The 18,458-nt window shown below is 47.2% G+C and overlaps 1 protein-coding gene across 2 annotated transcripts in view; it reads left to right on the forward strand.

Moving 5' to 3' along the window:
• Positions 1–18,458, forward strand: part of LOC139563537 (intersectin-2-like) — a 99,567-nt gene that overhangs the window by 47,745 nt on the left and 33,364 nt on the right. For both annotated transcript variants that reach the window (XM_071382276.1, XM_071382277.1), the window contains exons 14-22: positions 3,800–3,940; positions 4,113–4,200; positions 9,608–9,747; positions 12,835–13,004; positions 13,816–14,291; positions 14,475–14,599; positions 14,715–14,923; positions 15,113–15,200; positions 17,514–17,710. In XM_071382276.1, coding sequence (XP_071238377.1) covers positions 3,800–3,940; positions 4,113–4,200; positions 9,608–9,747; positions 12,835–13,004; positions 13,816–14,291; positions 14,475–14,599; positions 14,715–14,923; positions 15,113–15,200; positions 17,514–17,710 — 1,634 coding nt within the window. The remainder of the gene's footprint in view (positions 1–3,799; positions 3,941–4,112; positions 4,201–9,607; positions 9,748–12,834; positions 13,005–13,815; positions 14,292–14,474; positions 14,600–14,714; positions 14,924–15,112; positions 15,201–17,513; positions 17,711–18,458) is intronic.

An 18,458-nucleotide genomic window follows, 5' to 3' on the forward strand; every position in this document is an offset into this window, starting at 1 on the left:
TCATTAGAAAACCCTTTTGCAATTATGTTAGCACAGCTGAAAACTGTTGTTCTGATTTTAAAGAAGCAATAAAACTGTCCTTCTTTAGACTAGTTGAGTATCTGGAGCATCAGCATTTGTGGGTTCGATTTCTGGCTCAAAATGGCCAGAAACAAAGTATTTTCTGCTGGAACTCGTCAGTCTATTCTTGTTCTGAGAAATGAAGGCTATTCCATGCGAGAAATTGCCAAGAAACTGAAGATCTCGTACAATGCTGTGTACTATTCCCTTCACAGAACAGCACAAACTGGCTCTAACCAGAATAGAAAGACGAGTGGGAGGCCCCGGTGCACAACTGAGCAAGAGGACAAGTACATTAGAGTGTCTAGTTTGAGAAACAGACGCCTCACCTTGCAGCTTCATTAAATAGTAACCGCAAGACACCAGTCTCAACGTCAACAGTGAAGAGGCGACTCTGGGATGCTGGCCTTCTAGGCAGAGTTGCAAAGAAAAAGCCATATCTCAGACTGGCCAATAAAAAGAAAAGATTAAGATGGGCAAAATAACACAGACACTGGACAGAGGAACTCTGCGGTGTCAGAGGAAGGCCCAAAACATTTTCAAAGATTCCAGTCACCCTAGTCAGACTGTTCTCTCTGCTAAAGCACGGCAAGTGGTACCAGAGCGCCAAGTCTTGTTCCAAAAGGCTTCTCAACAGCTTCTACCCCCAAGTCATACGACTGCGGAACAATTAATCAAATGGCCACCTGGACTATTTACATTGACACCCCCCCTTTTGTTTCTAACACTGCTGCTACTCGCTGTTTATTATCTATGCATAGTCACTTTACCACTACCTACATGTACAAATTACCTCAACTAACCTGTATCCCCACATATTGACTCTGTACCGGTCCCCCTGTATAAAGCCTTATTGTTACTTAAAAAAAAAAAGTTTTACTTTAGTTTATTTAGTCAATTATTTTCTTAAAACTGTATTATTGGTTAAGGGCTTGTAAGTAAGCATTTCACAGTAAGATCTATACCTGTTGTATTTGGCGCTTGTGACAAATAACATTTGCTTTGATTATCTCACTTACAACTCCAATAGAGAAGTGAGTATCTCCTAATCAACTAGAATCCCAACGCTATGGTCACTGTAGCTAACCACATGTCTCTGTACCGGCACCCCCCTGTATACAGTTGGAAGTTTACATACACCTGAGCCAAATACATTTACACCAAGTTTTCACAATTCCTGACATTTATTCCTAGTAAAAATTCCCTGTCTTAGGTCAGTTAGGATCACCACTTTATTTTAAGAATGTGAAATGTCAGAATAATAGTAGAGAGTGATTTATTTCTGCTTCTATTTCTTTCATCGCATTCCCAGTGGGTCAGAAGTTTACATACACTCAATTAGTATTTGGTAGCATTGCCTTTAAATTGTTTAACTTGGATCAAATGTTTCAGGTAGCCTTCCACAAGCTTCCCACAATAAGTTGGGTGAATTTTGGCCCATTCCTCCTGACAGAGCTGGTGTAACTTTGTCAGGTTTGTAGGCCTCCTTGCTTGCACACGCTTTTTCAGTTCTGTCCACAAATCTTCTATAGGATTGAGGTATGGGCTTTGTGATGGCCACTCCAATACTTTGACTTTGTTGTCCTTAAGCCATTTTGCCACAACTTTGGAAGTATGCTTGGGGTCATTGTCCATTTGGAAGACCCATTTCCAACTAATCTTTTACTTCCTGACTGATGTCTTGAGATGTTGCTTCAATATATCCACATCATTTTCCGTCCTCTTGATGCCATCTATTTTGTGAAGTGCACCAGTCCCTCCTGCAGCAAAGCACCCCCACAACATGATGCTGCCACCCCCGTGCTTCACGGTTGGGATGGTGCTCTTCGGCTTGCAAGCCTCCCCCTTTTTTCTCCAAACATAACGATGGTCATTATGGCCATACAGTTCTATTTTTGTTTCATCGGACCAGAGGACATTTCTCCAAAAAGTACGATCTTTGTCCCCATGTGCAGTTGCAAACCGTAGTCTGGCTTTTTTATGGCGGTTTTGGAGCAGTGGCTTCTTCCTTGCTGAGTGGCCTTTCAGGTTATGTCGATATAGGATTCGTTTTACTGTGGATATAGATACTTTTGTACCTGTTTCCTCCAGCATCTTCACAAGGTCCTTTGCTGTTGTTCTGTGATTGATTTGCACTTTTCGCACCAAAGTACGTTCATCTCTAGGAGACAGAACACATCTCCTTCCTGATCGGTATGACGGCTGCGTGGTCCCATGGTGTTTATACTAGCGTACTATTGTTTGTACAGATGAACGTGGTACCGTCAGGCATTTGGAATTTGCTCCCAACGATGAACTAGACTTGTAGAGGTCTACAATTTTTTTTCTGAGGTCTTGGCTAATTTCTTTTGATTGTATCATGATGTCATGAAATCAGTCAATTGAAATAAATTCGTTAGGCCCTAATCTATGGATTTCACATGGCTGGGCAGGGGCTCAGCCACGGGTTGGGCGGGGAAGGTATAGGCCCATCCACTGGGGAGCCAGGCCCAGCCAATCGGAAATAGTTTTTTTCTTCCCACAAAAGGGCTTTATTGCACACAGAAATCCTCCATTTGAGGGAAATAAGCTTTGGAAAATTTCTGGCATGTTTTGTTTCAGCTCATGAAACATGGGACCAGCACTTTACATGTTGCATTTTAAATTTTGTTCAGTGTACAAACACCGTTTCCAGCTGCCCCCTGGTGGCCATGGTAAATATTTCTTCAGATATTAAAATCCTCCTGCTGCAGGATTATTTTTCTCCTGCGAGGAAAGGGTCAAGTTTAAATCCTACATCTGTATGTCTCTCTCTCCCAGCATAACAAACACAGACAGATCTCTGAGTGGCTGTCTCTTTCTCCTAGGGTAACAAACACAGACAGATCTCTGAGTGACTGTCTCTTTCTCCTAGGGTAACAAACACAGACAGATCTCTGAGTGACTGTCTCTTTCTCCTAGGGTAACAAACACAGACAGATCTCTGAGTGACTGTCTCTTTCTCCTAGGGTAACAAACACAGACAGATCTCTGAGTGACTGTCTCTTTCTCCTAGGGTAACAAACACAGACAGATCTCTGAGCGACTGTCTCTTTCTCCTAGGGTAACAAACACAGACAGATCTCTGAGCGCCTGTCTCTTTCTCCTAGGGTAACAAACACAGACAGATCTCTGAGTGACTGTCTCTTTCTCCTAGGGTAACAAACACAGACAGATCTCTGAGTGGCTGTCTCTTTCTCCTAGGGTAACAAACACAGACAGATCTCTGAGTGACTGTCTCTTTCTCCTAGGGTAACAAACACAGACAGATCTCTGAGTGACTGTCTCTTTCTCCTAGGGTAACAAACACAGACAGATCTCTGAGTGACTGTCTCTTTCTCCTAGGGTAACAAACACAGACAGATCTCTGAGTGACTGTCTCTTTCTCCTAGGGTAACAAACACAGACAGATCTCTGAGTGACTGTCTCTTTCTCCTAGGGTAACAAACACAGACAGATCTCTGAGCGACTGTCTCTCTCTCCTAGGGTAACAAACACAGACAGATCTCTGAGCGACTGTCTCTTTCTCCTAGGGTAACAAACACAGACAGATCTCTGAGCTGCTGTCTCTTTCTCCTAGGGTAACAAACACAGACAGATCTCTGAGCGACTGTCTCTTTCTCCTAGGGTAACAAACACAGACAGATCTCTGAGTGACTGTCTCTTTCTCCTAGGGTAACAAACACAGACAGATCTCTGAGCGACTGTCTCTTTCTCCTAGGGTAACAAACACAGACAGATCTCTGAGCGACTGCGGGATGCTCACAGTAAAAGGAAGGTGCAACGCAGCGAGCTGGATCTGACCAACCAGAAACGAGACACAGCCAGACAGGACATCAGCTCCCTGCAGAGACAACTAGAGGTGTGTCTGTCTGTCGCTTTGTCTGTCGCTGTTTGTCTGTCTCTGTCGCTGTTTGTCTGTCGCTGTTTGTCTGTCTCTGTCGCTGTTTGTCTGTTGCTGTTTGTCTGTCGCTGTTTGTCTGTCTCTCTGTCTGGCCCCTCCTAATGATGCGTCTACTGCTCCTGTGCTTCAGGAGAACCAGAGGAAGCTGTCCCAGCTGACTCCAGAACAGCAGAGGCTCAGTGACAAACTGAGGGACATGGCCCTCAACAACCTGCCAGGTACTGACTGAGACTGGGGTTATGTTAGGCTGGGGTGTGGGCTGTACTAGGGTGTGTGGGTGGGGTAGAGGGCTATACTGGGGTGTATGGGTGGGGTAGAGGGCTATACTAGGGTGTATGGGTGGGGTAGAGGGCTATACTAGGGTGTGTGGGTGGGGTAGAGGGCTATACTAGGGTGTATGGGTGGGGTAGAGGGCTATACTAGGGTGTATGGATGGGGTGTAGGCTATACTATGGGTGGGGTAGAGGGCTATACTAGGGTGTATAGATGGGGTGTGGGCTGTACTAGGGTGTGTGGGTGGGGTAGAGGGCTATACTAGGGTGTGTGGATGGGGTAGAGGGCTATACTAGGGTGTATGGGTGAGGTAGAGGGCTATACTAGGGTGTATGGGTGAGGTAGAGGGCTATACTAGGGTGTGTGGATGGTGTAGAGGGCTATACTAGGGTGTATGGGTGAGGTAGAGGGCTATACTAGAGTGTATGGGTGAGGTAGAGGGCTATACTAGGGTGTATGGGTGAGGTAGAGGGCTATACTAGGGTGTATGGGTGAGGTAGAGGGCTATACTAGGGTGTATGGGTGGGGTAGAGGGCTATACTAGCGTGTATGGGTGAGGTAGAGGGCTATACTAGAGTGTATGGGTGGTGTAGAGGGCTATACTAGAGTGTATGGGTGGGGTAGAGGGCTATACTAGGGTGTATGGATGGGGTGTAGGCTATACTAGGGTGTATGGGTGAGGTAGAGGGCTATACTAGGGTGTATGGGTGAGGTAGAGGGCTATACTAGAGTGTATGGGTGGTGTAGAGGGCTATACTAGAGTGTATGGGTGGGGTAGAGGGCTATACTAGGGTGTATGGATGGGGTGTAGGCTATACTAGGGTGTATGGGTGAGGTAGAGGGCTATACTAGGGTGTATGGGTGGTGTAGAGGGCTATACTAGGGTGTATGGGTGAGGTAGAGGGCTATACTAGGGTGTATGGGTGAGGTAGAGGGCTATACTAGAGTGTATGGGTGGTGTAGAGGGCTATACTAGAGTGTATGGGTGGTGTAGAGGGATATACTAGGGTGTATGGGTGAGGTAGAGGGCTATACTAGGGTGTATGGGTGAGGTAGAGGGCTATACTAGGGTGTATGGGTGAGGTAGAGGGCTATACTAGGGTGTATGGGTGGGGTAGAGGGATAAACTAGGGTGTATGGGTGGAGTAGAGGGCTATACTAGGGTGTATGAGTGGTGTAGAGAGCTATACTAGGGTGTATGGTTGGGGTGTAGGCTATACTAGGGTGTATGGGTGAGGTAGAGGGCTATACTAGGGTGTATGGGTGAGGTAGAGGGCTATACTAGGGTGTATGGGTGGGGTAGAGGGATAAACTAGGGTGTATGGGTGGAGTAGAGGGCTATACTAGGGTGTATGAGTGGTGTAGAGAGCTATACTAGGGTGTATGGTTGGGATGTAGGCTATACTAGGGTGTATGGGTGGGGTAGAGGGCTATACTAGGGTGTATGGATGGGGTGTAGGCTATACTAGGGTGTATGGGTGAGGTAGAGGGCTATACTAGGGTGTATGGGTGAGGTAGAGGGCTATACTAGAGTGTATGGGTGGTGTAGAGGGCTATACTAGAGTGTATGGGTGGGGTAGAGGGCTATACTAGGGTGTATGGATGGGGTGTAGGCTATACTAGGGTGTATGGGTGAGGTAGAGGGCTATACTAGGGTGTATGGGTGGTGTAGAGGGCTATACTAGGGTGTATGGGTGAGGTAGAGGGCTATACTAGGGTGTATGGGTGAGGTAGAGGGCTATACTAGAGTGTATGGGTGGTGTAGAGGGCTATACTAGAGTGTATGGGTGAGGTAGAGGGCTATACTAGGGTGTATGGGTGAGGTAGAGGGCTATACTAGGGTGTATGGGTGAGGTAGAGGGCTATACTAGGGTGTATGGGTGGGGTAGAGGGATAAACTAGGGTGTATGGGTGGAGTAGAGGGCTATACTAGGGTGTATGAGTGGTGTAGAGAGCTATACTAGGGTGTATGGTTGGGGTGTAGGCTATACTAGGGTGTATGGGTGAGGTAGAGGGCTATACTAGGGTGTATGGGTGAGGTAGAGGGCTATACTAGGGTGTATGTGTGGGGTAGAGGGCTATACTAGGGTGTATGAGTGGTGTAGAGAGCTATACTAGGGTGTATGGTTGGGATGTAGGCTATACTAGGGTGTATGGGTGGGGTAGAGGGCTATACTAGGGTGTATGGGTGAGGTAGAGGGCTATACTAGGGTGTATGGGTGGGGTAGAGGGATAAACTAGGGTGTATGGGTGGGGTAGAGGGCTATACTAGGGTGTATGGATGGGGTGTAGGCTATACTAGGGTGTATGGGTGAGGTAGAGGGCTATACTAGGGTGTATGGGTGGTGTAGAGGGCTATACTAGGGTGTATGGGTGAGGTAGAGGGCTATACTAGGGTGTATGGGTGAGGTAGAGGGCTATACTAGAGTGTATGGGTGGTGTAGAGGGCTATACTAGAGTGTATGGGTGAGGTAGAGGGCTATACTAGGGTGTATGGGTGAGGTAGAGGGCTATACTAGGGTGTATGGGTGAGGTAGAGGGCTATACTAGGGTGTATGGGTGGGGTAGAGGGATAAACTAGGGTGTATGGGTGGAGTAGAGGGCTATACTAGGGTGTATGAGTGGTGTAGAGAGCTATACTAGGGTGTATGGTTGGGGTGTAGGCTATACTAGGGTGTATGGGTGAGGTAGAGGGCTATACTAGGGTGTATGGGTGAGGTAGAGGGCTATACTAGGGTGTATGGGTGGGGTAGAGGGATAAACTAGGGTGTATGGGTGGGGTAGAGGGCTATACTAGGGTGTATGAGTGGTGTAGAGAGCTATACTAGGGTGTATGGATGGGGTGTATGCTGTACTAGGGTGTATGGGTGGTGTAGAGGGCTGTACTAGGGTGTGTGGATGGGGTGTAGGCTATACTAGGGTGTATGGGTGAGGTATAGGGCTATACTAGGGTGTATGAGTGGTGTAGAGAGCTATACTAGGGTGTATGGATGGGGTGTAGGGCTATACTAGGGTGTATGGATGGGGTAGAGGGCTATACTAGGGTGTATGGATGGGGTGTAGTCTATACTAGGGTGTATGGATGGGGTAGACAGTAGGACTGGGGTATATAATAGGGCTATACTAGGCCATGTTCCACATTCAATCAAACATTACTGAATAGGACTCCATGTTTGAAGACATACAGTGCCTTCAGAAACTATTCATACCCCTTTACTTATTCCAGATTTTGTTGAACGAGCCTGAATATTCACACAATACCCCATAATGACAAAGTTAAAACCTGTTTATAGAAATGTTTGCAAATGTATTGAAATTAAATCCCGTATATCTAATTTACATAAGTATTCACGTTCTTCAGTCAATACTTTGTAGAAGCAACTTTGCCAGTGATTACAGCTTTGAGTCATCTATCAGTTTTACACATCTGGATTTCTGGATTTTCTCCCACTCTTCTGTTACTCTTCTGTACTGTTAAGTTAGATGGGGAGAGGCGGTGAACAGCAATCTTCAAGTCTTTCCACAGATTTTCAATGGGATTCAAGTCTGTGCTTTGGCTGGGCCACTCAAGGACTTTCACATTCTTGTTCTGAAGCCATTCCAATGTTTCTTTGGCTGTATGCTTGGGATAATTGTCCTGTTGGAATGTAACGCTTCGCCCCCAGTCTAAGGTCGTTTTGCAAGTTCTCGTCAAGGATTTGCCTGTATTTGGCTCCATTCATTGTTCCCTCTATCCTTACCAGTCTCCTTGTCGCTGGAAAGCATCCCCATAACATGATGCTGCCACCACCATGCTTCACGGCAGGGATGATCTGTGCCTGGTTTTCTCCAGACATGGCTCTTTGCATTCAGGCCAAAAAAGTCAAAGTTTTGTCTCATCAGATCACAGAATCTTTTGCCTAATGCCGAGTCTTTTTGCCTTTTTGCAAACTCCCAGGCGTGCTGTCATGTGCCATCTTCTCACGATTGGCTTCCGTATGGCCACTTTCCCATAAAACCCAGATTGGTGAAGTGCTGTAGAGACTGTTGTCCTTCTGGCAAGTTCTACCATCTCAGCCAAGGAACTCTGTAACGTAAACTCACCCCATTCCGTACAAATGTGCGCAACCGCAACATTCAAACGAGGCTACAAAGAAAACTAATGGGACTGTAGCGACTGTGTTGACTTCAAAATCGGGGGTGTGAACTAGGTTTCTATTCAAGCGTTGATCGACATGGTAATGTCGATCATTACATGTAATGGCTCTATAGTATTGGAGAAAAGTTGAAAAAAACGGACCCTCCGTTACATTGTGACGTGTCATGTCGTAATGTACAGCACGCATAAAGCAACTATTTATGTCTTACAATCTCTCTCCACCAGGTGTAGCACTTCTCTCATCGTTTAAAAACAAGAAATGGACAGTGACGGGGGTAAGGGGGGATACCTAGTCATTTTTTGCGTCATCATTGCATGCGATCATCATTCTCAAAGCCGCTGTTTACTTCTAAGATCACTTTAGCACCGCCCTAAAAACCCAATTCAAATTCGACACAAACCTTCAAATAGGTATGTAATGACACATTATATAAACTCTTTATAGTGTTTTATTTACATTTTAGAGGCGATAAGGTGATAAGTTGGACAGATCGAGTGAAAAAAAGCACAAAAAAAAATCTCTCCTTCTCACTATCACGCATTAGTTTCGCTTCCCCACCCGCCATTTAAAAAAATACTCGACGAGGCTCATTGCCTGCTTGAATTATGCAGAAACGAGCAGGGTTTAGGTCATGTAATTGATTCTGTTGGAAAGGGGAGAAATTGTGCTTTACAATGGTATTGACATTACAGTTGATCTGGAAGTATTACGTTTTTGGGGCGCTAAAATAAGGAATATTGTACAGACCAAGGCGATGTACAAGTTTACGTGAGTTTACCTTAGTTCTGTCAGAGTGGTCATTGGGTTTTGGGTCACCTCCGTGACCAAGGTCCTTTTTGCCTGGTTGCGGAGTCTGGATAAATCCAATTTCCTAAGGATGGAGGCCGCTGTGCTCTTGGAATCTTTCAACACTCTAGAAATAGTTTTTTACCCTTCCCCAGATATATGCCTCATTTTTTACCCTTCCCCAGATATATGCCTAATTCTTTTACCGTTCCCCAGATATATGCCTCATCACAATTATATCTCAGGAGTTCTCCGGAAGGTTCCTTGGACGATTGATAAATTTGATATTTACAAAGAATGTCTTCACTTTGTCGTTCTGGGGTATTGTGTGTTGATGGGTGAAACACATCGGCACTGTAGTGAGTGTTACTAAACATTCCCCTCCTGTCACCCCCTGGGTTGTAACTCGTCTTCCTGCTGTACCCAGTCTCCACCATATCCACTGTCAAGCGCAGCACCAGCGAGAAGGACGGAGCCTGTCGTAAACTGAAGCAACAGCTGGATGCTCTGGAGAAAGAGACAGCTGCTAAACTGGCTGACATGGATCATTACCAGAAGGACATACAGGTACGTACAGACCACTCTAGTCACTCACTCTAGTAACACTCACTCTAGTCACTCACTCTAGTCACTCACTCTAGTAACACTCACTCTAGTCACTCACTCTAGTAACACTCACTCTAGTCACTCACTCTAGTAACACTCACTCTAGTCACTCACTCTAGTAACACTCACTCTAGTCACTCACTCTAGTAACACTCACTCTAGTCACTCGCTCAAATGTTGTTGAAGTATAACAGTCTACCTGTATTAAAGTGAATATATGACAGGGCTTTCCAACCAGGTTCCTGGAGAGATACCCTCCTGTAGGTTTTCACTCCAACCCTGTTCCTGGAGAGCTACCCTCCTGTAGGTTTTCACTCCAACCCTGTTCCTGGAGAGTTACCCTTTTAACTCAAACCCCAGTTGTAACTAACCTGGTTCAGTTTATCAACCAGCTAATTATTGGAATCAGGTGTGCTAGATTAGGATTGGAGTGAAAACCTACAGGAGGGTACCTCTCCAGGAACTGGGTTGGAGTGAAAACCTACAGGAGGGTAACTCTCCAGGAACTGGATTGGATTGAAAACCTACAGGAGGGTAACTCTCCAGGAACTGGATTGGAGTGACAACCTACAGGAGGGTAGCTCTCCAGGAACAGGATTGGAGTGAAAACCTACAGGAGGGTAGCTCTCCAGGAACAGGATTGGAGTGAAAACCTACAGGAGGGTAACTCTCCAGGAACTGGATTGGAGTGAAAACCTACAGGAGGGTAACTCTCCAGGAACAGGGTTGGAGTGAAAACCTACAGGAGGGTAACTCTCCAGGAACAGGGTTGGATTGAAAACCTACAGGAGGGTAACTCTCCAGGAACTGGATTGGAGTGACAACCTACAGGAGGGTAGCTCTCCAGGAACAGGATTGGAGTGAAAACCTACAGGAGGGTAGCTCTCCAGGAACAGGATTGGAGTGAAAACCTACAGGAGGGTAACTCTCCAGGAACTGGATTGGAGTGAAAACCTACAGGAGGGTAACTCTCCAGGAACAGGGTTGGAGTGAAAACCTACAGGAGGGTAACTCTCCAGGAACAGGGTTGGAGTGAAAACCTACAGGAGGGTAGCTCTCCAGGAACAGGGTTGGAGTGAAAACCTACAGGAGGGTAGCTCTCCAGGAACAGAGTTGGAGTGAAAACCTACAGGAGGGTCTCTCTCCAGGAACAGGGTTGGAGTGAAAACCTACAGGAGGGTAGCTCTCCAGGAACAGAGTTGGAGTGAAAACCTACAGGAGGGTAGCTCTCCAGGAACAGGGTTGGAGTGAAAACCCGGATGGTAGCTCTCCAGGAACAGGGTTGCAGTGAAAACCTACAGGAGGGTAGCTCTCCAGGAACAGGGTTGTAATGAAAACCTACAGGAGGGTAGCTCTCCAGGAACAGGGTTGGAGTGAAAACCTACAGGAGGGTAGGTCTCCAGGAACAAGGTTGGAGATTGATTGTTAATGTGAATGATATGTGAAAGGGCTGGAATGATTCAGTAATTTGTTTGCCTCTTATGATTGATAACCGGTGTGATCTTCTGCTTCTCTCTCTGTGTGTCTAACCGGCTACTGAAGCACTGGCCTTTTTTCTCCTCGTCTTCCTCTCTCTCTCTCCATCCTATTCCCCTTCCCCCTATCTCCTCCTTCACTCTCACTCTCTGTCTGACCCATTCATTTCTAATCCCTCCTGCCTTCTCTTCCTCCCTCCTCTCTTTCTCCTGGTCTGTCTTGCTGCAGTATGGGGATGCTGATGACTGTCTGCTACAGTGTCTCCTCTCTCTATTCAACTGCCTGAGTAACCTCTTCTACCTCCTAAAGGTGTTCTCTCTCTCCCTATATATCTCTGTCTCTCTCTATTCACCTGCCTGAGTAACCTCTTCTACCTCCTAAAGGTGCTCTCTCTCTCCCTATATATCTCTGTCTCTCTCTATTCACCTGCCTGAGTAACCTCTTCTACCTCCTAAAGGTGTTCTCTCTCTCCCTATATATCTCTGTCTCTCTCTATTCACCTGCCTGAGTAACCTCTTCTACCTCCTAAAGGTGTTCTCTCTCTCCCTATATATCTCTGTCTCTCTATTCACCTGCCTGAGTAACCTCTTCTACCTCCTAAAGGTGCTCTCTCTCTCCCTATATCTCTCTGTCTCTCTCTATTCACCTGCCTGAGTAACCTCTTCTACCTCCTAAAGGTGCTCTCTCTCTCCCTATATCTCTCTGTCTCTCTCTATTCACCTGCCTGAGTAACCTCTTCTACCTCCTAAAGGTGCTCTCTCTCTCCCTATATATCTCTGTCTCTCTATTCACCTGCCTGAGTAACCTCTTCTACCTCCTAAAGGTGCTCTCTCTCTCCCTATATATCTCTGTCTCTCTCTATTCAACTGCCTGAGTAACCTCTTCTACCTCCTAAAGGTGCTTTCTCTCCCTCTCTGCCTCTCTCTCTGTTTGCCTCTCTCTCTCTCTATCTCTCTCTCTCTCTGCCTCTCTCTCTCTGTCTGCCTCTCTGTCACTCGCTCTCTGTCGCTCTCTCTCTCTCTCTCATATATATTATATACAGTACCAGTCAAACGTTTGGACACCTACTCTCTCAAGGGTTTTTCTATATTGTAGAATAATAGTGAGACATCACAACTATGGCATGACACATATGGAATCATGTAGTAACCAAAAAAGTGTTAAACAAATCAAAATATATTTTATATTCGAAATTCTTAAAATAGCCACCCTTTACCTTGATGACAGCTTTGCATTCTTTGTTCTACATTCTACCATGTAGAAAATAGTAAAACAACAAAGAAATAGCCTTGAATGAGGTGGTGTGTCCAAACAGTTCTGACTGGTACAGTACTGTACTATATATATATTTCTCTCTCTCCTCTTTTCTCTCTCTTTGTGTCTAAAACACTCTTCTCTGAGTTGTCCAACCCTCTCATCCCAGTGCTCGCTGTGCCATCCTGCTAGATCCTCTGTTGTTGCCAGTTCATAAAGGACTGAAGTGTAAATGTAATAGATGGTGTTGTGATTCTGAATGTGTGACCGTGTTAGTATGTGGTGAAATGTGCCCTCTTGTTGATGTGGTAACATCAGGAACTGAGAGAGAGCCAGCTGAAGCAGCAGTCGGCTCTGGATAAACTACGGAGCATGAAAGAGGACAAAGGGAGAGAACTGGAGAGACAGAGAGAGCAAGAGGAGAGGAAGAGGAGGGAGGAGGAGATGAAAAGGAGGGAGGAGAGGAGAGAGGAGGAGGAGGCCAAAAGGTGAACAGCTCTTCCCTCTGCCTAACACACAGACATGCTCAAGCATTATCTGGTCTTTGACATAGGCCTGTCTGTCTTTTCCCTATCTCCTCCCTCCCTCCCTCCCTCCCTCCCTCCCTCCCTCCCTCCCTCCCTCCCTCCCTCCCTCCCTCCCTCTCTCCCTCCCTCCCTCCCTCCCTCCCTCTCTCCATCCCTCTCTCCCTCCCTCCCTCCCTCTCTCCCTCCCTCCCTCCCTCTCTCCCTCCCTCCCTCTCTCTCTCCCTCCCTCTCTCCCTCTCTCCCTCCCTCCCTCCCTCCCTCCTCTCCCTCCCTCCCTCCCTCCCTCCCTCCCTCCCTCCCTCCCTCCCTCCCTCCCTCCCTCCTCTCCCTCCCTCCCTCCCTCCCTCCCTCCCTCCCTCCCTCCCTCTCTCCCTCTCTCCCTCTCTCCCTCCCTCCCTCCCTCCCTCCCTCCCTCCCTCCCTCCCTCCCTCCCTCCCTCCCTCCCTCCCTCCCTCCCTCTCTCCCTCTCTCCCTCCCTCCCTCCCTTCCTCCCTCCCCCTCTCCCTCCCTCCCTCCCTCTCTCCCTCTCTCCCTCCCTCCCTCCCTCCCTTCCTCCCTCCCTCCCTCCCTCCCTCCCTCCCTCCCTCCCTCCCTCCCTCCCTCCCTCCCTCCCTCCCTCCCTCCCTCCCTCCCTCCCTCCCTCCCTCCCTCCCTCCCTCCCTCCCTCCCTCCCTCCCTCCCTCTCTCCCTCCCTCCCTCTCTCCCTTCCTCCCTCCCTCTCTCCCTCTCTCCCTCCCTCCCTCCCTCCCTCCCTCCCTCCCGTTCTCTCCAGGCGTATTAAGCTGCAGAAGGAGCGTCAGTGGCAGGAGAAGCTGCAGAGAGAGGAGGAGGAGAGACAGAGGAGGCTGCAGGAAGAGAGAGAGGCCAAACTGAGAGAGGAGGAGGAGAGACAGAAGAGGCTGCAGGAAGAGAGAGAGGCCAAACTGAGAGAGGAGGAGGAGAAGGAGACACAAGCCCGCATCTTAGCTGCTAAAGAAAAGGTAGAACGAGAAAGCAGAGCGGAGGAGAGGAGAAGACAGGAGGAAGAGGGCAGGAAGAGGAGGGAGGAGGAGAGGAGAAGACAGGAGGAAAAGGAGAGGAAGAGGTTAGAGGAGGAGAGGAGGCAGCAGGAGGAAGAAGAGAGGAAGCTGGAGGAAGAAGCGAAGAGGAGAGAGGAGGAGGCGGTGTTGCGGCAGCAGCGGCGTGCAGGGAAGACAGACATCCACAACAAACTGTCAGCCCTTCTTGGAGGACTAGAGGAGAGGAAAGGTAAGGAGGAACCACTAGACTGTTCTATTAAACCTTTATTAGGATATGGAGAGCTGATAGCCACGTGGTTGCTCTGGTCAAAAGTAGTGCACTTTATAGTAGGGTGTCATTTGAGATTATTATATTTTAAAATGTTAACTGAGGTGACGTCATGAGGTGCTGTTGTGTGATTGGCTGTTCCAGGTGGTCTGCAACCCCAGGCCACAGAGCACAAGAAGTCTGCGATGCTCACTTCCTTCCGGGCGCTCTACCCTTTCACCGCTCGCAACCTGGAAGAACTCAGCTTTGAAGCCGATGAGGTCATCGAGGTTAGAACCATACAGATGACAATTTATTTCTGGATTTAATTCTACACTCTGCTGCTCTGTTGTCTGACCATTGTCTGACTGTTGTGTGCCAATTCATCTGTTTGTGTGTGTGTAGGTGGATGAGAGTACGGAGCGAGAGCAGGGTTGGCTGTACGGGAGTAGTCAGGGGAAGATGGGCTGGTTCCCAGAGAGTTATGTAGAGAGACAGTTAAAATCAGAGAGACCTGCTACTGTTACTACGACTACCACTGCTGGTGCTGCTACTGCTGTTTATGCTGCTAAACAGGCCCTCAGACCACAGCTCTCCACCCCCATCAACACTGGGTAGGTTGGATAATATACATACACACATACACATAGACACACACACCGTTTCTAGCCATAAGTATTTCTCATAGGTGTGGAGCGTGTAACCTTTCCTCAACCCTGATGAGACATTGATATGGTGATTTAATGTAAATACTGTACTGCTGACTGAAAAGTTCATGACCTCTGACCCTTCATGTCTTCCAGGAAACCCGGGGAAGATGCTTCCATGTCAAGAGGACAGAACTCCGCCTTCACGCCTACACACGCCCCTCACCCCACCCCCTCGGAGCAGGTACAGGTAGAGGAGGAGTGGGACGAGCCAATTGAAGCTAGGGTAGTGTTGGTTCCGTCTTTTGTGCTCCATTTTATTTACTTAACATATAAGAAACACTAAAAATGTGCACTTATAAATCATAACAATTTTAATCAAAATCCAGCTGTAGACAGAAGTCAAAGATCAAACATCACACATTCAACTGATGTCTCTCCTTAGTTTTGCAAAATAGGAAAAGTCCCAAGTTATTTTATTAAGCCTGAAGTCCAGCCCTAGTGATATCACTGCATACGTCATTACCTTCTACTCATCAGACCAAGCCCATGCATACACAGCTGTACAAACTTGCAAGAGAGATACAATAGTTCCATTGTTTTCTAAGGGCTCAGTAGTAAATGTCCACTCCCCAAGTTGACTTATAGAGGTCTGTCTGACTAGTCTCTTATCTCTTTCATTCCCCTGCAGGGTTCTGTGTCTAATCTCTTTTAGCCTAGAGGTGCCTTCTCACATAGCCTAGAGGTGCTTTCTCACAGACACCCTGCAATAATTCACACATCTCTCAGATCGATTCTTTATAAGAGGCAGAGACTAGAAAAGACTGTGGAACAATTAAACCTTATAATGAATATATATATTGTTCATCTGTAGTCTAGGACCCTGTAAATGTGGTGGGGGAGGGGTCTTATAGCCCTTCCCCTTCTATTAATACAACATAAGCATTATCAATTATTATAATACATCAAACATTTGGTGCAGCCCCTCTCATGACCCCAATTTGACCCCAACAGTAGGTAGGTGGTCAGGTTCTAAACACAGAGGCGCATCATCACAAGACATCCAGGAATGCTTGCGAAGCAGACCAGCCCGGGATTTGGGGTTAGAGAAGTCAATCAGATATATACTATTTTTATATATAGATATATATATTTTTTATTTTATTTAACCTTTATTTAACTAGGCAAATTCGTATTTACAATGACTGTCTAACGGGGAACAGTGGGTTAACTGCCTTGTTCAGGGGCAGAACGACAGATCTTTACCTTGTCAGGGATTCGATCCAGCAACCTTTCGGTTACTGGCCCAACGCTCTAACCACTAGTCTACCTACCGCCCCATTATAGTCTAAAACAACTATTAATCAATGAGAGAAGTGAAACATAATTTTCTCTGAATCTAATGGCACAACGTAGATCTGAACCGTTGTCTGACGTAGTTGAACAAGCTAATACCCCAACTTCCTTTTCATTTTGTCAAAAACAACTACCATATTGAAGGAGTGTTTTTCAGATAAGAGACCCCACCTCTTTAAGGAATACCTAGGATAGGATAAAGTAATCCTTCTAACCCCCCCCTCCCCTTAAAAGAGTTAGATGCACTATTGTAAAGTGGTTGTTCCACTGGATATCATAAGGTGAATGCACCAATTTGTAAGTCGCTCTGGATAAGAGCGTCTGCTAAATGACTTAAATGTAAATGTAAATGACCTGCACATCTGCAGTCCAGCGCGAGACGACTGTTACACCTGAGGACGTGTTTCTGCGTATGAGCTTCGCTAGCCAACGTCGCCATGACATCGCCTACAAGCGTGATCGTACCACCGCAGACAGATCATGTTGCTACCAGACCAGACCGAATCCTCTACCCTGACTACCCTGACTACCCTGACTATCCTGACTATCCTGACTACCCTGGCTACCCTGACTACCCTGACTACCCTGACTACCCTGACTATCCTGACTACCCTGACTACCCTATCCTACCCTGACTACCCTGACTACCCTGACTACCCTATCCTGACTACCCTGACTACCCTATCCTACCCTGACTATCCTGACTACCCTGACTATCCTGGCTACCCTGACTACCCTGACTACCCTGACTACCCTGACTATCCTGACTACCCTGAATATCCTGACTACCCTGACTATCCTGACTACCCTGACTACCCTATCCTGACTACCCTATCCTACCCTGACTACCCTGACTATCCCGACTACCCTAACTACCCCTCCACAACGCTCTGGTCAAACGCCACTCCCACTAGCAGCGGAATTCAGTCATCAGGCAAAGATTCTTCCTCATGTCTTCTCTGATTTCACTGGTTCACTCTCCTCATGGATTTAAAAAGGAAACGGCTGGTGTTAGGAATATGATTACACCGATCTAGTACTTTTTAATCCATGAGTGAAAAACGTATTGTTTCATTACCTACAAAATCCCAATTTAAATTTGACCCCTGTTCCTTCTGCTATCTACCTCTCTCTTTCTCTCCCTCAATCTTATCTCCCTCCATCACTCTCTCTCCCTCCATCCTTCCTTCTCTTGTTCTAGGTGGTGGGCAGCCTGCAGGCCCAGACTCTGTGTTCGTGGACAGCTAAGACAGAGAGCCATCTGAACTTCAGTAAGGAGGATGTGATCCGGGTGCTGGAGCAGCAGGACAGCTGGTGGCTGGGGGAGGTCAACGGGGTTCAGGGCTGGTTCCCCAAAACATACGTCACACTTCTGGGAGATAATGACAACACCACTGCGTAAATATATACATACACACGCACGCGTACACACCGCCCACACAAACGCACACGTACACACCTCCCACCCACACATACACACCGCCCACACACACGTACACACCTCCCACACACACACCTCCCACACACACACACACACACACACACACACACACACACACACACACACACACACACACACACACACACACACACACACACACAGTGAAGGAATTCAGTCGTGTGTGTGTAGAATTTAGTCATATGTACTTGAACAGGCCAAATCAAAACAGATTATCGACCATTTTGAATCCCACCGTACCTTCTCAGCTATGCAATCTGGTTTCAGAGCTTGTCATGAGTGCACGAATCATAACCGCCATCGATAAGAGACAATACTGTGCAGCTGTATTCATCGACCTGGCCAAGACTTTCTACTCTGTCAATCACCACATTCTTATCAGCAGACTCAACAGCCTTGGTTTCTCAAATGACTGCCTCGCCTGGTTCACCAACTACTTCTCAGACAGAGTTCATTGTGTCAAATCAGAGGGCCTGTTGTCCGGACCACTGGCAGTCTCTATGGGGGTGCCACAGGGTTCAATTCTCTGGCCGACTCTTTTCTCTGTATACATCAATGATGTCGCTCTTGCTGCTGGTGATTCTCTGATCCACCTCCTACGCAGATGAAACCATTCTGTATACTTCTGGCCCTTCTTTGGACACTGTGTTAACTAACCTCCAGACGAGCTTCAATGCCATACAACTC

Source organism: Salvelinus alpinus, chromosome 34 (genome assembly GCF_045679555.1).
Source record: "Salvelinus alpinus chromosome 34, SLU_Salpinus.1, whole genome shotgun sequence".
NCBI classification, from domain to species: Eukaryota; Metazoa; Chordata; class Actinopteri; order Salmoniformes; family Salmonidae; genus Salvelinus; species Salvelinus alpinus.